General features: G+C 33.8%; 1 protein-coding gene across 1 annotated transcript in view; it reads left to right on the plus strand.

Moving 5' to 3' along the window:
• The first annotated feature begins 1,936 nt into the window (after nucleotides 1-1,936).
• LOC150101856 (neuronal acetylcholine receptor subunit alpha-7-like) overlaps nucleotides 1,937-27,364 on the plus strand; it is a 167,066-nt gene continuing 141,638 nt past the window's right edge. The window contains exon 1 of the mRNA XM_090399916.1: nucleotides 1,937-1,976. Within this exon, the coding sequence (XP_090256042.1) occupies nucleotides 1,937-1,976 (40 nt within the window). The remainder of the gene's footprint in view (nucleotides 1,977-27,364) is intronic.

Genomic DNA, 27,364 nt, shown 5'->3' on the forward strand with positions numbered 1-27,364 from the left:
CATATGTATTAAAGAGCAACACGATCCTATTGTTCAGGATAGATTTTTTTCTTTCTTTCTTTATTTTCCTTTCTTCTTTCTTTGCTAAAAAGCATTTCAATCCCTATAGGGACGTTTCCTTATGTATATAAGATATAAGAAGAGGAAGTATTGCAATAATACCATACTTCATAAATTTGATAACTATAGGATCTAAATAAGATCGATGATTATTTATTATTTTAATAGCAGTAATAAATTTATTCTAATAAAATAAAATATTTCTATTTTACTTTGTTTTAGTTTTAATAATAAATTAGAATAATGAAAATAATTTAATCTATCCATATAGAGACAAATACACCAATAATTTTTTATGTTAAGATACAATTATATTTTATGTCATATAAGATAATTTAACACAAAAATTCAGTGGAAAACAGAGATCAAGTACCTTGGTGTAGTAATGGACAGTAAACTGACTTTCAACTCCCATATCAAGACTCTCTGTGCAAACACATCCAAAACCATAGCCCAGCTCTATCCGCTAATAAACAGAAACAGCAAACTGAGCACCAGAATCAAACTTCTCATATCTCATATACAAACTGATGGTTCGTCCAATACTCACTTATGCCTCACCGGCCTGGAGCCATACTTCAAACTCAAATATCATTAAATTACAACGCATTCAGAACAAGTGTCTTAGAATGATCCTGGGCGCTCCATGGTTCATCCGAACTGTCCAACTGCACCGCGACACGGAGGTCCCCTATATTTACACCTTCATGCGGACTATAGCAACCAAATTCTTTTCAAAGGCAAGTGTGCATCCTAACAGACTGATCAAACTGGCCGCTGACTATGATGCAACGGACTATTCTAAGCACAAAAGACCTAAAGCCATCCTAAACCCCCTCACTGAGGATTAATCTCCTAGCCCAATCAGGGCGAGCAATATAGCTCATAAACTCTTTCCACTCACAGTCTCTGTTAAGATAGCCGGGAATATGAAAAGCTTTTGCTTCACCCGTTAAGCCAGTAATGTTACTAGTTACTAGTATAATTAGTCGCGACTGAACTTTGCGTTGGAGGCTATTTTAGATTTTAGATTCAACCCATGAAAAGCAAATATAAATAATTAATTAATAAAAAAAAATGTCGCTTACATTTGAATCAAAAAAGAATGCAGCAATCTCGTTCCGATTCCATGGCTAACCATAAAGTGTGCTTTTACAAATAGAGTTCATTTTCAAATAGTGCTACTGCACTATTTTGAGATAAATATTTTCGTATTAGTAAACTGTTTGAGGAAATTATTCATGCGTCTTTATTAGGAAGTGTTCACGGAATAAAACACACAAAACTAAGATTCCTCATTGGACCAAACAAACACATACTCTGAAGAAAATGTACAGAGTCAGGCCAATAAAAACTTTAAGGATATGGAAGTCTTTTCGTAGTATTATCTGAAGGAAAACCGTTCTGTTTAGACTTTCACATGGTGGGCTGTGGAGCAAACAGAAGCCAAAGAATTACGATTTGTTTTTATGTTTGCTTCTCAAAGGCAGTCGTGACAAGATGCTTCGGTTGATGTTGTCATTCATCAGAAGACATCCGACAATGGCTTGTCCTCTGGCAACGAACGAGGAAACGTTTAGAGGACAAGTGGCTTAGTTATGGTAAGAAGTCGAGTGTGTAAGTCGCTTTTCAGTAGGTTTACTAGTTTTGTGAGTTCTACAACGTCAGCAAGAAATCAGGAAGAAAGCAGAGTAAACATCAAAAAACAGGAAGTAGGTGGGAGGAAGGATAAAATTTATCTTTATTAGTTTCGTCTTTTGAAACTTTAGGTGATCGGTATGCTTCATCTTCCCCCTTATACCAAGTCTTCTGCCGTGTCAAACAACCTTACATGTAAAGAAGTTTTCTGACATCTAAATTCCTTGGTGTATGCGAAATGCCTGAAGATCTGTTTAGTTTCTTAGCAGAATATGAAAGTAAGTGCGGTTAAATATCATTAGTGTCAGCAAAGAGTAAGAAGATTTTGAAGAGAGTTGCTTGAAGAAGAATAAGATGATTTTCTGACTTTTATCTCAACCATTGGCTTGCTTTTTTTTTTTTTTTGAATTAGAATTTATTTCGTTTTTATTCTCTACTGGTTTGAAATTTTACACTACCAAATTTGCTACCTGTCTCCATGACAACCACCACTCAGAATACGTCACATGCCCTCTTAGCTCCTAATGGGTTTTACTTCCTAAAGAAAGCCATTAAGAAAAATCGAACTTCGATAGGTGCTCTCTGGTGCTTTCTCTCTTCCATCCCCCCCACCCACCCAAGGGTAGTATGCGTGTGTGTGTGTGTGTGTGTGGAATGACGAATTTCTTTCGCAAAGAATTCATGTTCGAATTTCAAAATCAACGTTTAACTTTACAGTTTGCATTTTTTTTTCCACTGGCATTTTGTGTAAACTTTCATGACCTGAAGAGCCATCTACAACAAGAATAAAAGTTCTTTAAATACGAGATGATAGTGAAGTAGAATAATTCAGCGAATAAGGTACTTGTTTTTCATTCTTTCTTTTTCTGAAAAAGAAAAAGGAAAAAAAAAAAGACGGATGTTAAAGTTGGGGCATTAATGACCAGATCGATAAGCACAGGAATGAAGAACATAAAGTATCTGTTGCCTTCAGGTACAGATTGTGCACGTGGCTTTATCTTAGATTCGGTGAGAACTGCTTGCTGCAAAACTAAAACAAAAACAGTTTGGAAACGAGGGAAATTTTAATGCAAAACTAGAATACGCATTTCTAATATGAAACAAACTTCTTGCAACTGACGAGGGCTAGGTGACGCTTATCTTGTAGGACAAGCTGAATTTATATATTACTAAATATGAATAATGCTATTGGAAGGAGGGGAGAGTGTACACAGTGGACTTGTCATTCTTTAGATCTGAGATTTGGTACAGATTTGAAAATCAGTAAACGAAATGTATCCCAAAATACATATTCTAAACGTTTCAGTCTATAGTTGGAGACTCCCTCAAGCAATTTATTATTATTATTATTAGTAGTAGTAGTAGTAGTAATAGTAGTACTATTATTACCTGATACTTCCAAGAATTCAACGCGGGAGGCGCACCGCTCCATCTATACACAACGGCAGTATTCATTATCTACCCTAACGCCATCTACCGCCTAATAATATTTCTATCTTAAAGCATGTGTATTCGCAGGCCAATTTGCCTGATGCATGATGAAAAATCGAAGTTTCCAAAAAAAAAAAAAAAAAAAAAAATTCATATTACCCCAGAATGCTATGGATTAACTCACCTATCTGATCGAATATTTATATCAAATAGTGTCGTTGGATGAGTAATCGACTTATAAGTTTGCAGATGCACGCGAGCAAGATAAAAAACATTCTATCAGAACACGTAAATGAGGGAATACCGAAGTATTCCCAAAGGCTTCACTACTTGCATAAATAAAATATTAAAATGGACTAGATTATGAGTCGAAACAGCTGTCAGGCCAGTGAAACCTAATCTAAGGCGAATATCCTGGCTACTAGTATTGCAAGCCAAGGCCACTCCAGTGCCGAACGTTATATTCTCATAAGCACCTAGTAAATTTCGAAACTTTTTTAAGTTTGGCCAAAAATAAGGATGGATCCATGATCTCCATTTTAATGCACGTTAGGAACTTTTTGTGCATAGAAGCCATCTCGGATGTCCGCGAAATAAGGCAAAATAGTAAATTATATTTCAAAACTATTATTATTATTATTAGCTTTCTACAAGGATCGAGGGTCTACTAGGCTTTGGTCCGCCTGGAGTGGCAATAACATAAACCTGATGAATTACCCACATTTATATTAAGCTGGTCAAACTACTACCAAATGTAGTTAAGGTCATTTTTATGTTACCACTTATTATTATGAGTATCACTATTTTATTTAAATTAAGGCACTAAATGTGGTGATATACACACACACCAGTCGAATGTCCTCCTATACTAAATGACACATTTTCAAATGAATGCCCACCTTTCTTAGCAACATCCTTTGGAAATGTGTTTTAATTTCCTGATCATATCACACGCTTATGAGCTGGGAAAAATCGATTGCTGATTTTATAATCTTTTCATTACATTCTCATTAGAATAATTCATGAACCTTCGCATCTTTAAAGTAAAAGTTATGCTGTTTGTAACAACTAGCGCTTGCACATCCATAATTCAGGTTTCCCATTAATTTTTGTCAAAGCTAAAACCTTCCTCCTTTCTCTTCGTATGAACTTAAAGTTGGACTACAATAGGATTCACTGGTTGTCCTTAATTTCCTAAGTTGTGTACGTCTTCCCGATGTAAATATAATGTCCTTTATTTAAATTTAATGCTTCATCTGTCAACTTCTTTACTATGCATGAACATTGCGTCCTTATGGTATTGCAAAATAGGTGACAACAAAGTGTAATTGTAAGAACTGTATATTTGCTACAGGCTTCATATAAATATTCTTCTAGCTGTGTAGAAGATCTCATGCATAAAACATTTGAATGAGTTGAACGAACAAAGCATATATTGTGTGTTATCTCTGTATATGTTAGTTTAACAAAAAGTGTAGTTTTACAAATGAATTCCGTAGAATATCAAATCAAGCACTGTGTTCAGTAAGATCAAGGTGAAAACACGTTTAATATTTATATATATATATATGTATTAGAATATTTATAATTAGATACAGAACACTGTTCTTAAACCATTTTATGCTTATGGATTTAAATGCACTTTCAGATTGTTTTGGTATATTAGCTAAGATACATTTTAATACAAACTCAGAATTCAACATTTTTCCGAACTAGGAAGTTGTGCCTATCATTTTACGTAAATTGAATTTTACACCACCAATTTAAAAAAATAAATTCAGTTGTTCCTTGTTAACTGTAATTGTTCGTTTTAATTAACAAAGCAGGAATTGAGTGACACGATAGCATACACCTCGTATTATCTGGGAATTCTAATTACAGATGATCAGATTTATACGGCTTATTCTTGTGTGTATGTAGCTTTAAAAATTTTTAGTTACGACAGAAATATAACTGCATCGTACAATTCGATTCGCAGAACGCAGAACATTGCTGGTTTGATGGGTGAAGCACTAATGCTTTTCACATTCCCCATTGTCTGTGAGGGAGGTTCTTTGAGTGGAAGTTTACTGAGCTCTAAGCTCTCCCTGTGAGGGCATTGAGATTAGCTGCATTCAGTTGAGCGTAAGATTGATTTGGGTCTTTTATATTTGTAGTATTGCGCTTCATTGTAGTCCGAAGCTTGTTTGTTCAGCAGGTTTGAATGATTACTTACTTTGATGAAGAACTTTTCTGCTAGATCGTGGAGAAGGGAGGAAATATAAGGAATGTTGACTTCTTTGTTATCCGGGAGTTTCTTATGAACCACTGGCATCCAGAATCATCCTCAGGCATTTGTTTCTGTATCCTCTGCAGTTTTTGAATATTTGTATTCGAGGTATGGCTCCAAGCTAAACACTTATAAGTGATAACTGGGCGTATTACCATCTTATATATAAGTAGGTTGTTACGTACATCCAGCTTGCTTCCGCTGTTGATCATTGGTACAAATGGATTTTTTTTTTGCTAGATAGGTGAAGCAAGAATGCTTTTCATATCCCCCGTTATCTGTAGAAGAAAATGTATTGATGGGGTAATAGAGCGTTATAAGCTCTGATCATGGCAGGAGGGTGAAAGCAATAGCCTAGCCTCAGTTAAAACTTCATTGGCTACAGCATTGCCATCCAATACTCATTTTAGTCGCCTCGTACGACGTGCATGGGCTACAGTAGGGCTATTCTTATTCCGACCACCACACGGGGAGGTCAATTTTTTTTTTTTTTTGGAGATATACTGTGTCCTCGACTCTTTATCCCTTCATCTAATTGAAGAAAATATGTGGATGGGGTGTTATTGTGCTATAAGCTCTAGTCATGGCTGGGTAAAAGCAATAGCCGAGGCTCAATTAAAACTTCATTGGCTACAGCATTGCCATCCATTACCGTCCTGGGTACCCATTTTAGTCGCCTCGTACGACGTGCATGAGCTACAGTGGAGCTATTCTTATCCTGGTCACCACACGGTTAGTTCAAAGAAAAATTTGATTATTAATAATCAAAACATTTCTACTCCTGTTATGCTATTATTAATGGTGTAGCAGCTCAATCAGTTTATTGATGAGTTCTTTATCCATAGGTGTATAATAACAAAAGTAAAAACATTAATGATGAAACAGCATTTCATTATATCTTGATATAATGAAGATAATGTATATAATAAAAAAAGCAATTTGATAGCAGAGAACTTTTGAAACCTTCCTGCGTCCTATTCCTTGTGATACATAAAAAGCCAACTGTAAGTATACGCATGATAAAAATTACGGATATGAAATGTAAAATGCAACCTTAGGAAGATGATGTAATCTTACAACCTGGAATGTCAGAAATTTAATTCTTAATCATTAGTTAGCACACATTAACAGATACAACTGCCGAATTGGCGAATATTACAGTCGCGTCTATGCTCTGCAACAAATAAGCTTTGGGTTTGAATGTGTGTGAAAATCTTTAGATGACGGACGATCATTCGTTTAGAACTTCTTGTTGGTTAATTGTGTTTCGTGAGGGGAGGTAGAAGTTTTCCTTAAGAAAAACACTACCACCTGTTGTATGAAACCCACTAACAGAGATACATTTAAAAACTCATTAATAATAATCCTTTTCAAGATGGGACTCGAACTCGGATCTAACCAAGGAATGTTGTCATCACGAAGTATGTTACAGAAGATTTATTAACCAGATATCAACTACAATAAAAATGAAAAGTTTTTTCCCTCCTTTAACTGGTGCCTGGATTGGGTTACATCCCCCCCCCAAAAAAAAAACAGTACACTGCTATGGGTGCCGCTTTACTATTTGTCCATTGATTACGGTCCCTCGGCAAGGGGCCAACTGAAGTTACTATACTAGAAGAAGAAGTGGTATGGTCGCAGATACCCTCCCCACAGAGCGTTGGGAGGGTATCACAAAGATCCATGCCCTAGGCGGGATTCGGAGAGCGGATGCGCTAACCACTCGGCCAACCAGGCCAGCATACTAAAGCATTAGAAGTAAAAGTCATCTGGAGTTGATTCCCTATTATACACCAGAACGCGTGTGTGTCTGTGTTTCAGTTATGATATCATTAACTTTTAAGTGAAACAAACAAACAAAAAAGTAAATTAATGAAACACACATTTCTTCATTTAGCTTGTGTTTAATTAAAAGAAGCAATAAGTGGTGTGGTTTTTTATTTCCTTATCGAAATTAAAAACACAATGGATGACTTAGCTGTCCATTAGACCGGGAGTTTGAAAATCATTAGCAGAAACAAGTGCAAATGAAAGGTTTAAGCGTAATAGGGAATGTGTAAACTTCTTAATTTTATTGTTATTATTACTACTAGCAGTAGTAAAGGGAAAAGTAAAAGGGAAAAATTAATCTGAATTAAACCAAAACGTCATAGCTTTGGTTTGTTTGGACTGTTTTGAGATTGAAATTCTTTCCATACACTTGCTTTGCTTGTGCCTAGAGCAGACCCTACCTAAAAAGTAGGATGGTAGTCTCACACCTGGCGATAAAATTCATCTCCTTATATGTAACATTTTAAAGCAACTGTGCCCGCAGCTATATCGAACCCACAGCTGGTAGAGAGCTGAAGTACTATCCGCAGCATATAAAATGCACATTGTCATAAAAAAAAAAAAAAAAAGATATTACGGAATGAGATCATAATGAAGGTCAAAAGAAGTATGTGCCTGAGGTAATTCTTTTAAATTGCAAAGGTGTATAGAGCTTTAAACGAGAACTACTCTGTTTATTTTAAATCCTTCTTTTAATTACATAATTTAATCTTAGTTGAAAGTGTGCTACTGCTATTAATTAGCATTCCCATTAATAATTTATTTATTCAAATCATTAGAGTAACGAAAAAGTGCTAAAACTTGGAGCGAAGTAAACCCCTGAGGTTTTACTTTCTTTTTTTAATTATGTTTTCTCCTTTCAGTTTATCTGAAGCCATTGGTAATTAACGAAAAAAAAAAAAAAGAAAGAAAGAAAGAAAAACTGACCATTTTTCTTACAATAAATTCTTTTAAAACTTTTCTCGCAAAACTTCTGTTTGGATTATGCAAGTTTTTTAGCATTTTGATATTAAATCAAAAATATAAAATATCTTCTCTATAAAAAAAAGACACAGATTAATCAGGATTAATACAGAGATCTTTCTTGTTGACGACTAAAAGGCGATTGTATTCTGTTGACAATTTTTTTCAGTTTCCATTTATTTTTATCGAAATACACAATAAAATCTCCTTTTCCCCCTTCGCAGTTTCCTTAATATCGCTGTTCTAATACTACCATATGTGCCTTTTCTCGTTGTTCAATGTTGACGTTATTAGAACAAATCCGTACTCATCAACAGACGTTTGCAGAGGAATGTGGCAATATTACATAATGATTTGTAATAAAATTTGATCGACTAGAAGGGCAGAATATGATTGGTTGTTACAGTAGGTACCTCTATAATGGCTGCTTCTATTACATTTATTTGGTGTCTGCTTTTTATTACTTCATATTGGCTGATCTCTTGTACGTTTTCAGAACTGCAATATAGAAAGGAAAAAAAAGCTACCATTCAGTGACATAAACAACAAATACAGAAAGCGTATAAAGTCTCATACATTCTATCCATTTTTTAAATATCTTTCTCCTTTAACAAAACGTAAAGTATAAAAACATAAAACACATTTCTCGTATTTAAATTTGATAAAATTGAAGGCAATTTTTTTATGTGAAAATACAGTTTAAATGAACACGTGTTGCTATAGGAACGTAATAGATTTGTCGAATTCACGCTAAAAAGGAATGTAACGAAAACAAGCGTTGCCATGACACCTTAATTGTTTCAGAGTTCTCGTGCTTAAACAATGAAATGCACAAGTGTAACCAGGGCAACTTAATTAATAGTTTTGATGAATCGGAATTTAAACAATGAGCGCAAAAAGCGTTACCAAGGCAACCCACTGTCTTTAGAAACTATTACAAGATTAATTGCTCTTCAAGTTCAATTAAAAATAGTCAATATGAAGATAAAAGAAACCGAAAGATGCTACCCATCCAGATAGAGTTTAAATTGAATCGGAAGCAGAAGATATTTGCATATCTGAATATGTCTTTACCTCTTATTTTGCTTAGCTTTCGGATATGTTTAATATTTAAATATGACATAACAGCAAACAACATCGGAATATAAAAGCAAGAATAAAATAGATGTAGCCTTAGACAGGAAACATTGATAACAAATAAAAAAAATTCCATTTGTTGTGTTTGTGTACGCGCGCGTAATATTTAATATTAGTCTTCGAAATTCGTTCAAGCTTAGAAAATATCATTTGTTTTCTGTGTTTTATATTTTATACGAAGGACTCAAAGCGTATTTGTGGAAATAATGAAGTAAACAAAGCAATGAGATTCAAGCTCGTTTATCTCAAGTGTAATTGAAATTTTGAGGAAGATGTCATTTGCTATCGGAACAAATAATAACGAACAATCAATTGAGTTTCGTATTTTTTATCTTTCTCGTTAAAATAAAGTATTTTTATTTAATTTATCAGCTTATTTCTGTTTATTTCAAGATGCGCGTGCATTTTTATGAAATAATAATAATAGAATATTTTTAACAATTCCATTGAATTTTAATTCCTTCCAGTTTGTGTCCTTATCCAATCAAACATGTTTTTAAAGACATTATTTAATTTTTCTTGTTCGATGCGAGTAGTAAGGTTGATCACACAATTTCTTCTGAGTTACTGGTAACCATTGTGTTTTTTATCTTGACTATTTTCCTGCTTTCATTATTTATGGTCTTTGTCTTGTAAGCATGAGTAATAAAAATGTAAATTAAATAGATTTCGTTCCGTATTCCTATGAGGAATCCTATCACGTGTATACAACAGCGTGTAAGTTAAATATGAGCTTCGTGAAATATCAGATCAATTGGGAAGTGGTAGTAACTTCATCAAATGTCAGAAATTACGTTTTGTCCCATAAACAGACAAGTCTGTGATTAGATTTATTTGCCAATGCGATTCTAATCAATTTTCAGATAAAATAAAATCTCTCTAAAGCAGGAACAGTTGATTGCTTTTTTTACTGCTTAGAAAGATATAAAGTCTAACATCTTAAAAAAAAAAAAAACTGAAGAGCACTAGATCTTTCATAATTCATTCGGAACAGTATTACTATAAACGAGTATGATCATTTGCTGCCCGTTTCTCTTTATTTCTCCATTTTTGAATCTCAAAATTTTCACCATAACTCCGTGAAAACGAAGCTTAGAATTTCCTGCAGTAGAGTACGAATATTCTGATTCCCCATAAGCAACACACATATTTATAGTCCCAAAAGCCAAATAAATTGAAAATTCCATTAAAAGAATATAAATTCTAACCCGCCTGCTATTGTACTTCGTTGAGGCAATCAAAGGAATGCAGGATTTCAAATGTAGGATAGGAACTATGGATAAGCATCTTCAGGTATTTACGAGGGCATAGCTAATATTAGTCTAAGCAACATGCCTGAAATTTATACTTCTTCGAATATTGAAATTTTTTTTTGGAAAGCTATCTCATCGCATCTGCCCTTTTGTGTTAGGCTAATAGCCTCTTAATTCCAGTAATTTGGCTTTTTTTTTAGGAACCTATTACTACCTGTGATAGGCAGTTAATCCTATCTGCAATGTTTGTAATGTGTGAGTACTTTTAATTGGTTTTCCTATTTTAATTTGTTTTGGATTAAAAACCCAAGTTTCCTGGAAAGGAAATTCCACTTTTGTATGAGACCGGCTAACTCACTTTCAGATGAAAATATCTGATAAACGTTCTTCATGTCCAATAAGGGATTCGAACCCAGGTTTTTCCAACAAAAAAGGCTTAATCCATACCGACTGAGTTACGGAGGTTTCACTTGAAAGCCAACGTTTTTTCTATTTAGTTGAAAAATGCTGTTTGGTCAATTGAGCTTGCTTACTTCCGATAATCTTCTTTGAGTCCAACACTCCCTCTTTTCAAAGTATTTCGCATGACATCACATTTACTTGAACAGACGACTTCAAAGTGGCCTATCTAGCTTCTTGAAGTACACAAAATTGCGAATAAGATATAATTATATTTATAACATTATAGTGAAGATTTTGCTGGTTTACGTAAAGTTGTTTATGTGAAGAGCGTATAAAGTAAAAGTAGAACGATGTCTTTGTTCAAACAAAGGATATTTTCGTTGATTAAAACGAAAAAAATATAGGTAAAATATATATTTTGAGTTTATTGAAAGTGAAAATAACTAAATAGAGATATTTTCGTATCAGAGAGAGAGAGAGAGAGAGAGAGAGAAGTAAAACTGTCGTTGTCGTCTGGAATTATTGGAATCTGACTTTGTTGAAGCAACAAAAGAAAAGATTACTGTATTAAGTCTGTTAATTGAGTGTATCCTATGGTTGGTTGGTTTAAAGAATGACAAACCTAAAATTCGGAAGAAATAAACTTTCTATTTTCACATGAGACCGGTTAAATTACCTTCAATCGAAAAGCTCATTTCGGATTCGGACCCAGGTCTTTTCAACAAAAAGGGCATTGTCCAGGGCCGGCGGAAACGGGCATGCAGTGCATGCGGGAGTCGCTACGAAGGGGGCGCCGGGGAACCATTCATAAGTTCATTTTTAAGAAACAAAATTTTTATCATGAAAACAAAAATTTCTTACAATGATCAATATTAAAATAAATAAAGCCGGATACACCGAATAAAAATTTTAAAAAATCGTATATTTGATCAACCGGCTGTTTACAGTTTTGAAGCGAGAGCAGGCTAAATGCTTGTCTACAGAATGATGTGTCTACTGCAGTCTATCTAAAGTGTTGTTGTTGCTACATTTGTTGCTAGGTAACCAGTTATATGGTACGCATATCAGTAGGCTACTGACAGCAGCGCAGTGCGGACTATTATTTTGTCTCCGTGTCGTGTTGTGTGATAATTTCTTGTGGGTATAAAATAGAAATGGAATCAAAAATTTAAAAAAGTTATCCGGTGCACAAAATCGTAAGCGTCATGCTGCGAAAGAAGCAGATGATAAGAAACAAACTGGGGCTCTTAATAAATTTGTTAAAATATTAAAATATTCTGATGCAGATTGTAACCAACTCGATACATCAGAAATCAGAGTTGAAGAACCGTGCACATCATCCAGTTCGCATGAAAGTACTATTGAACGAGATAACAAGACGCATAATTTAAGTGAAAAACAATTAGGAGAAGATTTAGTTGTAGTTGACCATGAAACTAACACATTGTTAGTCTCTGTAAATTTAGAAGATCCAGGTGAATGGGGAACTATTGATGAAAAATTACGAGTTGTTTTAATTGAAATGGGGCCTGTTCAAAAGAAAAATATAATATATCCTAGAGATACATATTGTCATAAATTTGGCGACACGTATTATAATAGAAAAATGGAAAACGGTGATCTCGTGCCAAGAACATGGCTCATTTATTCCGAAACTTTAAATTCTGTTTTTTGCTTTTGTTGCAAACCTTTCTTACCTACCGAATCAAGTAGTCTTGTAGAAGGTTATAACGATTGGAGAAATGTAAGTACAACTTTACATATACATGAGACTAGTTTAACTCACATGAAAAATTTCTTACACGTTCATTGCCAAGCTGAAAATTGGAATTTCGTGTGATGGCCAATTTTTTTTTAATTTTTTTATTTAGTTAGCGACGTCCACGCGATAACGCGTGATTGGCCACGTGAGGGGGGCTCGCATCGCGTGATATCGCGTGATCGGCAATGACCATTCGTTGCCAAGCTGAAAATTGGAATTTCGTGTGGTGGCCAATTTTTTTATATATATTTTTTTATATTTAGTTAGCGACGTCCACGCGATAACGCGTGATCGGCCACAAGATGAGAACTCGCAGCACGCGATATTGCGTAATTGGCAATGAACGTGTTCAAATGGAAGGAAGTTGATAAAAATTTATAAAACGAAACTACTATTGATTGAGAGACTCAATGGAAAAGAAACATTGGACGAGTGCTTTAGAACGCTTGATTGAAATTATAAAATTCCTTGGTAGCCAAAATTTAGCTTTTCGCAGATAATCTGATAAATTATATGAAAGGAATAACGGCAATTTTTTAAAATTAGTCGAACTGTTTGCGAAGTTTGATCTCCGTTATGGAAAATCATGTTGGAAGGACCCTACAACGAAACAATAGAGTTCACTATTTGAGTAAAGACAGTCAAAATGAAATATTGGAAACTTTAAGTAACGCAATCAGGGATACAATTTTATTATCAATTCGAAAATCTAAATATTATTCCATAATGTCTTCACACCTGATGTAAGTGAAACAGAACAAATGACCATTATTATTCGCTTTGTTTCCTGTGATAATGGAATTGTCAAGATCAGGAAAAACGTTCTAGGTATTGCAGATATATCAGATTCCACAGGACGTGGTTTATGTGCAACAATAATGGAACAACTGGAAAAATGGAACATTCCCATTGAAGACATTTCAGGTCAAGGGTATGACAATGGGGCAAATATGAAAGGGAAAAAATATGGGCTCCAAAATTTGCTTTTGGAGCCCATATTTTGGAGTGTATCGTAAATTTTGGAGTCCAAAATTTACGATGCACTTTTTGAAATTTTAAATAATGAAAATTTTTATAAAGAAACTTAGCATGAAGCACAAACATTATGTGCTAAAATAAAGGACTACAAATTTATTTGTTCTCTTATTACTGGGCATGATTTACTTAACAGAATAAACCCTGTGAGTAAAATGCTTCAAGACAAAAATATGAACATTACGCTTGCTTTAGAATCTATCGAAAACTTAAAATATTCTTAGAAGAGTATCGATCAGATACAAATTTTAAAGAAGTTCTAAAACGGCAAAAGAACTGCGTGAAGAGGTGGAAGGAGAACAAGAATTTAAAACTGGTACGGAAGTCCGACGACGAAAGAAGACACGACAACAATTTAAAGTCCGACGACGAAAGAAGACACGAGCATCATGACGAAACGCCACAATCGCCGAAGATAAATTTAGAGTGATTGTGTTTCCTACACTTCTAGACGTTGCAATGTGTTCGTTAATAGAACGTTTTGAACAACTAAAAACATATTATGATAATTTCAATTTCTTGTATAAATTACTACAAATTAATAACGAAGATTTCCGAAAAAATTGTGACGATTTAGAGATTCTCTTCAAGGATGGCGACTATAAAGACGTAAATGCAATAGAACTATATGACGAGTTATGTGCTTTCCGGGACATTTTTCAGAAGGATAATTTAAATATTCAAAACCTTTTCGATATTCTTAATTTTATTGTGTTCAATAATTTATCTTTCCCTAACTTTTCAATTGCTTTAAGAATACTATTAGCCTTACCTGTTAGTGTAGCGAGCGGTGAACGTTCCTTTTTCAAGTAGAAATTGATTAAAAGTAGGTTTTAATTTAAAACCTACTTAAGAACAAGTATGTCACAAAAAAAAAAAAAAGGCTTGTAAGTTTGGCGTTAATAGCTATTGAAAATGATATATGTGCGGAATTAGACGTTAAGACCATTATTTCTAATTTTATGAATATGAAATCAAAAATCCTAAAATTTTAATTTAAAAAATTTCAAGTATATTTATGTAATTTAATTTATTTTCTGTTATTCTGTAAAGACGTTATTTTTTGAATACTTATATTAAATGTTCTAATTATTTCTGAATTATTTTCTTATTTTCTCATCTATATTGAGTTTCTTTTATTTTCCTAAAAGATAGTCCCACTTATAAAAATTATTAAAAAAGTTTTACAAGTTACTAAGAATTTAGTAACTTGTAAAATGCAAGAATTTTTTAAACTTTAACTAGTTCAAATAAATTTTAACTTTAATTAAAATTTAATTTTGTTAGCGATTCGGATCGGTGAGAAGGCTATAATCCCTGTATCATTATATTCAACGATTAAAGTGAAGTGGCTTTATCAAAATTTGCTTTAACTTTTGAGAATTTTTTGAATATTCGAGTTTTTAACGATTATCCTGCCTAGTCAACACCCCCGGTTCGTTACATTTAGCGAACCAACGTGTGGCTGTTCTGTCAAAATTTATTTAAGAAATTTCAAATAATTTAAATTTTTATTATCGTAAAAGAACCACCCACGCCCGGATCGTTACAGGGGCGCTTAGATAGACATTACATGCTGGCGACAAAGACCCTAGCGCCGGCTCTGGCATTGTCAGTATCAACTGAGGTACAGACTCGAAAATAAAAGAAAGAAACGAATCACACCGTAAATTCAAAATAAACGTCCTGTAAATGTCTAAAACATTCTCTAGGAAGGCGACGACTACCCCCCAGGAATCAATTCTCCTAAATAATCATCGTTACAGTTATTATGAGTTACATTGACATTACAGAATTGAGCAAATTTTCTTTAATTCAAGACACTGTTTGCATTATACGTTACTTTCATTTGTAGTACTAATTTCTCGATTTCACATTTTACAGTACATCGATTAGCTATTTTTTTTTTTATTTAATAAGAAAACAATAGAAATTTGTCTTGACCCTTAATAGCCACCCACGTAAAAATGCCCTCTAAATATTCCCTTGAAAATAACTGGAAAATGACAGACGATAAACTATGTGGTAAAATGCCCTGCAGATTGAGATAGAATATAGTTTTAATATTGAACCCCCTGTGGTGAGAATTAAGGGAACACCGAAGCCCGTAATCTGTTAATACTATGCCTGGTGACTTCCACGGAGATACTCGCAGAAGGATGTCATTGAAGATAAATATTTACTCTAAACCTCCGCACGAAATTTTCGAAAATCATGCTTACTAATCCAAGCCTTGCTGTCATGACAACATCTACGGATTTCACGCGTCACAACTGCCCTCGAGGTTTCTCTGTTTTGAACGTCTTTGGCTGTGCATCATCAAGAACGCATTTTTGTATTCTAATTTCTCGGAAATATCTCATTTCGGGAAGTTAATTCACGAATTCGCGCACAGGATTACAAATGACAGAGTAATTAATTCGGTCTGGTATTACTCGGGCTTGAAAACATCGTAAGAATTGAGAGAATTAAATTTAGTCACGGAATGTATGTGATGCTGTAATATGTCTTCCGTGAAATTCCCAAGACCTCTTTCAAAACAAATCACGTGACATCGTTAATATATTCTTTTTTTCTTTTCTTTTCTTTTTTTTTTTTTACTTTTCTAACATTTCTGCTATGTTTTGGTAGATATCTTGCAGTTATTATTGCATGTTTACATGCAATAATAGTAAACGTAATAAGCGTAGACATGCAAATATGCATTAACTGTAGGTAATCCTAATTCTATAAGAATTCACATATTTTGCAGTATTTAAGTTTTTGTGAAATTTACTTGATTTTTAAGATTCGGCATATTTTGTGTAAAATATTTTAATACTTTATAAAAGCTTCACACTGAATAATTTCGACCATTTAACAAATTTACCTTAAGTATTAGAAATTAAATAGTATATAATATTGAATAAAGGAATTATTTTAAAAATATTAGAGAGAACAAAAACAAATTTCTATATAATCAAGAAAACCTATTTTATTTTTATATATAAAATTATGGGGTAGATCGTTTGGAGTACTCTGCTGTACTTGGCTATTATAGCTATATATATATTTAGCTATACCTACGTTTCACTACATTTGGCTATTATATTATATACATACATTCAACTACACCTGGCTCTGATCTGATATTATATTATGTATTTAGCTATACATTCTGCTGTATTATATTATGTATTTAGCTATACATTCTGCTGTACTTGGCTATTATGCTGTACATATGTACAATATATATATATATATATATATATATATATATTCTGCTGTACATATGTACAATATATATATGTATATGTATACATATATATATTAGGGTTACCAAGTAATTTTATAACCTTGGTTATTTTGCTCCTAATCCCAAGTAAGCAAACAGGTTTGCGCCTGAACGTAGTTCAAGTCTAATGGTGGTGCAACACCAGGGCAACTCATTGTAAAGGTGGATAAAGCTCTGATCACTATTCTTAGTATTTTCCATAATGTAAAGCATATCTCACTAAGAGATGTATACTGCAATACATTATGGGTGGGGTCACTACCCAGACCAGTTTCAACCTTTTTTGAGGTCTCCTCAGTGAGTAGCTAGACCATAAATACCAAGGTTTTAGTAATACAGAGCTTTATCAACTTTACCTATACAACTTGTATAGTTATAGTTGATAAGGCTCTGTATTTATCTATTTACAACTTTACCTATATACAACTTGTATAGGTAAAGTTGATAAGGCTCTGTATTACTAAAACCTTGGTATTTAGGGTGTAGCTACTCAGTGAGTAGCTAGACCCTAAATACCAATACATATAAATGAAACCGATCTGGGTAGTTATCCCACCCATAATGTATTGCAGTATACATCTCTTAGTGAGATGTGCTTTATATTATGGAAAATACTAGGAATAGTGATCAGAGCTTTACCCACCTCTACAATGAGTTGCCCTGATGTTGCACCACCTTTAGACTTGAACTACGTTCAGGCGCAAATTTAACTGTTTGCTTACTTGGGATTAGGAGTAAAATAACCAAGTTTATAAAATTACTTGGTAACCCTAATATATATATATAGATATATTTTTTATTTTATTTTATTTTTTTAATTTTTTTTATTCAATTTGTTAAAATATACATTAGACGATAGGTAACAAGGAATTATTTACATATTATAAGTATATAAGTATATATATTACAGAGAAAGAAAACATTTTCCTTTCGGGTATAAGCTTTTCAGATTTTGGGTTCTTCATTGGTAGGCTTGTGAATGCTTTCCACTTTAAGGTTTGGGTTAGGAGGTCCCATATGACTCTTATTCCTGCCCAGTTCCATGTAGGGAAAAGAAAAGGCTGGCCAGTTGTGAGACTTGTTATATTTCTGTTCGAAAATAGTGGTTCTGTAAGGACAGCTGACTCTGTTGATCCTATAAGTGTGTGATTAAGTCCTGTTTTTCCACCGCTGTATATATATATATATATAGTGCAAAGATATCTCACCTTTTATACATGGACGATCTGAAGTTGTATGCAAAATCAGAGAATGAACTCTGATTGTTGCTAAACACTGTGCACATATTCAGTCAAGATATATCAATGGATTCTGGCTTAGACAAATGTGCAATTGCTGGAATAACAAGAGGAAAGTTTGAAGATATGAACGAAATCGAGCTGCTCAATGGTGAAATAATCAAAGCAATAAAATTCGAAGACAGCTACAAATATTTGGGAATTGTAGAAGCATCACAAATTCTGCACAATAAGATCAAAGAAAGAACTAGAGCAGAATACATAAGACGATTAAGAAAACTCCTTAAATCAATGCTTAATGTCGTTTATTATTTTAACGGTATATAATAGAACACAGAAACTAAGTAAATAATTAATTTATTAACTTATTGCTGATATTTCGCTGGTGTTATAACCAGCATTTTCAGAGCACAAAAACACTGTTTGTCACAATACGCGAGACTATAACAATATGGTGTACTTAAACAAAATTGTAGCAGCAACACAAAGACTAGAGTCCTGATTTTGGCGCCCTCTATCTGAAAAAAAAACAGCTATCACATATTACTAGAGTCCTAGAAAAGTGCTAGTTTTTTCTTAATATGACTGTCTCCCAGATCTTCGGCAAGTTAATACAGCCATATTTGTTGAGATTTGGAGTGTGTTTTAGGGCTTCTGTCGCCTCTAAGAGCAATCTCTCTGATTTATATGGGTTTCTGTGTAGTACGTTTGTGTTTTTCCAGTTGATCCTGTGTGCAGGGGTATCCAGAGCATGGTCTGCTAGACTCGACTTCCCATAATGATAATTCCGGACGTATCTTTTATGTTCGCTGATGCGGATATTCACAGTTCTTCCTGTTTGACCATAGTAGGCTTGATTACATGAGCAGGGTACTTGGTAGACTCCTGGATGTGATAAAGGAGGAATGCTGTCCTTGGGTGAGCGGATGAGGGTAGCTAATTTGCGACATCGTCTGAATGTAGTGCGTAGTTTATGTTTATTGAGAATTCTTGAGATCTTTTCGGATTTGCCTTTAATGTAAGGGATGGTGACTGTTTTGTTGTAGCTCTCTGTGGTGGATGGTGGGAGGGATTTCTTAAGAGTGTTTAGCATTTTGTTTATTTTATGTGGATTGTAGCCGTTGGCCAAGAAGGTGTGGCGTAAGTGAGGTCAGTTCAGCAGTAAGAGCCTTGTCATTGGAACAGATTGCTCTCGCTCTATGGGTTAGCGTTTTTAATATGCCATATTGTTGAGAAGGATGATGGTGTGATTGTTTGTGTAAGTATCTACCTGTATGTGTGGGTTTTCTAAAAACTGAAAATGATAAGGAACCATCTGGAAGACGTGTCATAAGTGTATCCAGGAAGGGCAGACAATTGTTGGCTTCCAGTTCCATAGTAAAGTGGATTTTTGGATGTTGGCTATTTAAATGTGCTAAGAATGTTTTCAATGTGTCTGGGCCATGTGGCCAAATAGCAAGCACATCGTCAACATAGCGTAGCCAAAGTGTTGGTTTGAGAGTGGCTGTATTGATTGCTTGTTTTTCCAGGTGTTCTATATAAAAGTTGGCTGGGGGGGGGGGAGCCCATGGCTGTCCCATCTATTTGTTTGTATATTTTTCCTTTCCATGTGAAATATCCTACATGTATTGTGAATTTGAATAGTTCAAATATATCAGGGGGGAAGTGTGACTTCAGTAGATTGAGGGTTTCTATTAGTGGAACATTTGTGAATAGTGAAGTGATGTCAAAGCTTACTATTAAATCTGAGCTTTTTAGGGTAAGGTGTTGTAAGATGCTTTTTAGGTGTGCTGAATTTTTGACAAAGGAGGGAGAATTGTTTGTGAGAGTGGCTAGTAGCTTCGCTAAATGTCTAGCCAGTTTGTATGTGGGACTATTTATACTGTCCACAATTGGGCGTAGGGGTGTGCCTTGCTTGTGAATTTTTGGTGCTCCATAGATCCTCGGTGTTTTAACATGGAAGGGCTTGAGTTTGTTAACTGTGTCTTTGGGCCAGGAAGTGACTTTTTTCAATAATTTTCGTGTCTTATTCTTTTGTGTGTTGGTGGGATTGCGATCTATAATTTTGTATGTTGACTGATCTTGTAATAGTGTGTGCATTTTGTTTTCATATTCAGTTGTGTTTAAGTACACCATATTGTTATAGTCTCGCGTATTGTGACAAACAGTGTTTTTGTGCTCTGAAGATGCTGATTATAACACCAGCGAAATATCAGCAATAAGTTAATAAATTAATTATTTACTTAGTTTCTGTGTTCTATTATATACGGTTAAAATAATAAACAACATGTTCGACGAACACATAAGTCTGTCCACACGTTAAACAATGCTTAATGTTGGAAATTTGATAAAAACAATTAATACCTGGGCCATACCTGTTCTGAGATATTCAGCAGGCATTGTTGAATGGACCCAGCTAGAGATGGAAGATTTAGATCGAAAAACTCGAAAATTAATGACAATGCACCATGCCCTCAATCCTCGCAGTGACATTCATAGGCTCTATCTATCACGCAAAAAAAAGGAGGTAGAGGATTATTACAAGTGAAGCAAGTTATTGAAGAAGAAAAACGAAATTTAAATGATTATCTGCAGCAAACAACGGAAAAATTTCTAATTGAGGTAAGGAAAGAGGGTTTATTTATACCCATGGAGACAAAATTGGAATACAAAACTAACCAAGTAAAAGTGAGAACCGAAAGATGGAAAAATAAGGCATTGCATGGAAAATACCTTAAGAGCATAGAGGACAGCGCTGACAGCAACTTGACCTGGCAATGGTTGAGAAATGGAGCACTAAACAAAGAAACAGAATCGGTTCTTTTTACAGCACAAGAACAGGCCATTAAAACCAACGTTATGAAGGCAAAAATACAAAAAATTCAAGAAGACAGTAAATGTAGATTGTGCAAAGAAAAGGAAGAAACGGTAGACCACGTTATAAGTGGATGCAGCAAAATCGCACAAATTGAGTACCGTAAAAGGCATGATAACGTAGCTAAGATAATCCACTGCCATTTATGGATTATCTATTGGAAGCATAAAGTTCACCAGAAAGTGGTTGAGAATGAAAAAGCTAAAATACTCTGGGATTTCAAAATTCAGACTGACAAAAGCTTGGAATGTAACACACCCGATATCACAGTGGTTGAAAAAAGTGAAAACAAAGGTGTTACGTTTATCGAAATATCAGTACCAGGAGATAGTCGGATTGACATCAAAGAAAATGAAAAATTTACAAAATATCGCGATTTGCAAATCGAAGTTGAACGAATCTGGCAAAAGAAAACGAAAGTTGTTTCCATAATAATAGGTGCTTTAGGCGCCATCCCTAAAACATTGAAAAAACATCTAGAAGCACTCGAGTTAGATGGATTAAAAATTGGGCAGCTGCAAAAGGCGGATTTGTTCGGCACAGCTTTCATTTTCAGAAAGTATCTCCACAACTCATAGGCCCTTGGGTAGGGCCCGAATTAGTGAAATATAACCAGCCCTTTCTTAAGACTGAAGCAAATCAAGCTTTGATGAATATTATATATATATATACATACATACATATATATATATACATACATATATATATATATATATATATATATATATATATACACACACATATATATATATATGTATATAAATATATATATTATGCGAATTCTCTCTGATGCACACGTTGCTTGTTCAGTACTGGCGCACTCGCGACAGCGCGTAGTATACGTTTGTTTGAAACTCATACTCGCATTTGTTTTTCAAACACGCTACTGTCTTTTTATATTTGTTCTGTTATTACAATTTTAAGTCTCTGTAATTTTTTATATATTTCTTTGATTGTGATACCTGAGGATGTTGATCTATTCAACGAAACTAGTAAACTAGTAGTATCTTTTTAAATATATTTTTTCTCTCGGTAACAGTCATTAAAACTTTTTCAATATATATATATATACATATATATATATATATATATATATATATATATATATATTTTTTTTTTTTTTTTTTTTTTTTATTTTTATTTTTTTTTTTTTTATTTTATTTTTTTTTTTATGTATAAAATTATTTTATTATTATGTATAAAATTATTTTATTTTTATATATAAAATTACCTCATAATTTTATATATAAAAATAAAATAGGTTTACTTGATTATATAGAAATTTGTTTTTCATCTCTTTAATATTTTTTAAATATTTTTTTTATTATGTACATATTATATTATGTATATATATGTACAGCAGAATATACAGTCGAATATGTATGATAAAGCATTGTATTAAAATTGGTTAATAAGAATAAATTATCAAAAAAGATTCGTAAAATTATGTATAAAAGGGGTATGTCTAAAACTTTCTACTTTATAATAAAAACGCAGAACCAATGATTAAAATAAAATGTAGAGAATGAAACACAAATAAAAAAAATGGTAAAGGATATTGACTCAAACATTACGGATTTAGAAAGAAAAGACAAAGAAACTATAAGAATGCACGACAAGCCAGCACTATGACGGCATGCTGATCATTTCGATGAAATCGTCATCAGCTAGTAGAGAATGTGAAATATTGCTTTGAACTTGTCATATGGTTAACAGAATAAGGCATTCAGTTAAAAGTTAATAAAAATAACTTTATAAATAATATTATAAACCTACTTTTATACGGTAGCTCAGTTAACATTAGGTACATAGTGAAATTCAGTTTTTAAATATGAAAAATTAATAATATAAAATTAATTAATATAAAAATAATAAAAAACTTTGTAAAATACGCTATCGGGTAGTTTTCGTTTATGAACAAGTCCTTGTGCATTTAGATGTGAAGTATTTATTCTTCAAAGATAATGCTTAGATAAAATATATATAAGTAAAATAATTGGGTTATTGTTATTGAATTAAAAAATGTAAATACATTTTTGTGAGGAAAAATACAGATTAACATCAGAACATATTTATTTCTTATTATTTAAATACACAGAACATAACTAAACATATTCAAACATAGAAAACATTTAATAACACAGAATACCCTCTCTCCAGCCACTGCAACCTAGTATCCTTTGGCACTACAAGTACCAAGTGAGATTACCCCCGGTATAGTACGCCCACACTTTGTAAAGCTCCGCTTGGCTTTCTGCCAAGAATAATCCATTCAAGCTGAAGGGGAGAAAGAAATGAAGGATGTACGAATTGGTCGCCAACACGCGAAATCACTTTCTTTCTTGTCTGTCGCTGTACTAGTTTAAAAACTACAATGTTCGTAAAAGAAAAGCTAAATTTTCCGACTATAATAATAAACAACTCATCCCAGAAGACGGATTGATTATCCTATTATCGGAATGGATTCTCCTTTTTGTGATATATGCAGAAGTGTCGAAGGGTCTTGAATCTGCGGGCATAATATACTTTTATTCCGTTTCTATAATCAGACTATTTATTCTGCTTTTTACTCAAACACCTGGTCTGTGCGAGTAAGAGGTTAATAGATGATCAATGCAAATCGCCTCCAGTCATATCAACCATCACAATCTATGTGATGGAAGCACTTTACTTATGCCTCCTTTTTTTTTTTTTTTTTTCCCGGGCAGAAAGACGTAGGAAGAATATTTAAATAGCTTGGACACTAAAAAATCTTATGGTCCTGATGGCATCTCTCCAACTGTATTTAGTTGTTATTTAGAAATAATATATAATACATATCCTATATGGTCTAAATATTCTGTGCTCGATTTGCACTTGTCTCAGCACGTGGAAGCAACCTATTCAAAGAAATAAAAATAAAAAATAAAAGTCCACCGTCAAACCACCGACCAGTCACTATCACCTCAATCCTTTCCGAAATAATGGAGAGAGTCATCCTTAGTCAAGTTCTCCGTTACCTAGAGATCAGCAGTATGGACTCTACCCAGTGAGTCCACCCCCCAAAAAAAGAAAAAAAAACACTAGAAAAATTTCCAGAAATCTTTTACTAAATTTAAATTCATTTTTCTATTTATGTTGTGTCGTGTCTCCTATTTCTATACCACTTATGCATTAGCGGTCATAATAAGGTGGGGAATACCTTACAGCTCTCGGGAATCACGGCCGCTTTGAACGCAAGGCGAATGACGTAGTGCTCGGGCGGACCGAGCGCTACTTCGTTTGCCCGAGCTGGGACAGAGGGGATCACTGGTTTCATGTATTGGCGACCACTGTAGATGCTTAGTCATAGGCTGTATGCAATGTGTAGTGTGTATTCTCAAATCGTCTACTCAACTCCCCCCCCCCCCCCCCCAAGATTAAATCTTGAGTGTGCCACTGACTCTGCCACTCATGGTAAATAGACCTCTTAGCCTAATCATCTACCAATGGACAAATGACGTGGAAAGGTTCTCAGATACATGTGCTCTCCTGCTTTACATTTTTTGGGCTTTTGATCGTGTTTGGGTATCAAGGTCTACTAAACAAATTTTCTTTCTTCAGTCTACCACCCTCTGGAATTGGATAGTCAGCTTCCTATCTGGTTGTTCGCTGCATTCCTTGGTGGATGGCTCCTTCTCTTCGAGTTTCGCTACCAATGCAAGAGTGATTGATGGCTTTGTTCGCCTACTACTAGTCTTTCTCCTATACATAAAGCACGTACTCTCAGTCGCCACTAATCCTATCCACAGCTTTGCCGAGGATCACTCCACATTAACAAGCCGTGGAGTGCTCAGACATTCAAAGCTTCAAGATCATCAGCAACCAGTGCCTTAAATAGTGATTTCCATACCACAGTTTAATGGAATAAGGAAAACCTGATTAATTTTTTACCATTAATATTTCTGCTCTTAAAAATATAGAAAAACAAAACATAGAATAATAAGTTCAGTAATAAAACTACATTTGAGACTACACAGCTATTCATTTTTTAGTACATGCTGGAGTGGTATATTTCTCTGTTGGTTACTGAAATGATTAAGCTCGCTTTTGATAAGTTGTCTTCATCGCGTGTTAGTGAAATTATGTGCACATCATTTCTCTAAAGTGCGATTCGTAGATTTCAGAAAAAGTCAGCTTATTTTTATCTCGAAGATTGGATACAGTGTATCTTTTATGCCATGTCTTTAATTTAGCCTTTCTCCTGAGATACCAGTTTTTTTTTTTTTTTGTGAATTTTTCGTATCTTTTTCTTCATTGGTCTTATCATGCATGCACCTTACGACAAAAGCTAAATACAGGTTAATTCTTTGTTCTGTTGACTCAACAGTAGATATAGTGTTGACAATTTTCAAAATTATTGATTGATCTTAGCATCAACAGTGTTTCATGGTAATATCGAAAAATATATGATTGATTACATCAAACTGCTGATGATGGTGCAGAAGAATAAAGGATACAATTGACATATGGTAAAACAATCGCAAACGAATTGAAATATTTGGCTACATTTAGGTACAATTTGAATGCAAACCCAAGTAATTTTAGAAGGTTCCCTTACATCCACAGCTATAGAACCAATACAAAATAAATATATTCAAATTCAAAGAAAACTATTTATACTAAATGCGGCATAATTGTTAAAGTCCTTAAGTTTTAAGAACGGCATAATTATGGCACTTTATATATATATATATATATATATATATATATAGTCCTTATAAGGACTGGCTTAAAGGGGCGAAGCAAGAATGCTTTTCATCTTCCCCGTTATCTGTAGAGGACAGTGTAGGGATAAGGTGTTATTGAACAATTAAGGCTCTAATCATGGCAGGAGGGTAACAGCAATAGCCGAGCCTCAGTTAGAACTTCATTGGCTACAGCATTGCCATCCATTACCCTCCAAGGGTATTGGATTCTACTACAACGTGTTTTTATTTTTTCTTCCTTTTGGTGTCTCTGAATTTTTCTATTTTTAAAGAACTAAAATAAAATATTTTTTTTAAAAAATAAATATTTTTAGTAAGTTTAAAAAACACAGATTATTTATTATATGTTGATCGAATCATAGACGATATATCGAATAATAAATAAAAAAATATACACTTTACGGTGAACACCGAGAACATTATTCAAACGACCTTTTTTCTTTTTTACTTGCTCAAAAAGATCATGTAGTAGCATAATCCAATGCGGTAAAAGAGTTCGCCTAAATAAAATATTCAAAATACATTCCCAGAAACGACTCGTTCAAAATGGCATCCGCAAGATATTTTAAAATATAAAACACCTTTAGAACATATTTATTCTTATAAAATATCGGCTCTTTTCGTGTCATATTTGCGTATTTAGAAGGACAAAAGGAAGCTGTCTGGTTGAAACTAACAACACCGTCATTCTCTAGGTCGGAAATAAAACACAACAATGTATGGAGCCAGCGAAATCACCAGACGCGTTACCGTTACCTAAGCAACGACTCTACCATTAGTTTAAAGACATTAACGCAGCCTATAGCGTTTGTGCTATTTTAAATTCCACTTGTAAGCGTAGCGAATCTCTCTGTGTGAGACGAAGTGCTTCCAGCTACACCTAAAGACTTCCTTCAAGTCTCAGTTTTATAGCCTAATTCTCATGGTCTTGTAACATACACTTCCCTTCCTGTGCTATTAAGAGAAGCCGAAGTACATATCAAGCTTCTACGATACTTCACTCAAAAACTGTTTGATTACTGCTTTCTTTACCAGGTTAAAATGGTTTAACTATCAGGTGTTTTCAAGTTCGGAAAAGCCTATTGGTAATGTTTTCTTTTTTATTGTTTAGAACGTTATGATGTAAAATAATTTCTGATTCTTTCTAAGAACAAAGCAAGTAGTTAAATTCTTCGATGTTTTAAACTTAACGGTAGCAAAATTTAGGTGTAAAGCATATGAGTTAGCCTTGGAATCTTCTTTTATTTTTGTCGTTTTGATAATACTTTTATTCACGAGCATATTTTAAATAAATAAATAAATACAAAAGAAGTTAGCAAAGATGAAATGATTAGTTACCTCAAAACTAACTTAATGCATAAATAGTGATAAAGGCTATTCATGTTTATGAAATGCCAGATTATTTTCCTTCCAAATGAAATAAGTCCTTCCTTAGTCCTTATAAGGACTGGCTTAAAGGGGCGAAGCAAG

This window comes from Typopeltis vanoorti, chromosome 11 (assembly GCF_054136105.1).
Source record: "Typopeltis vanoorti isolate ZY-2024b chromosome 11, IOZ_Tvanoo_1.0, whole genome shotgun sequence".
Taxonomy (NCBI): Eukaryota; Metazoa; Arthropoda; class Arachnida; order Uropygi; family Thelyphonidae; genus Typopeltis; species Typopeltis vanoorti.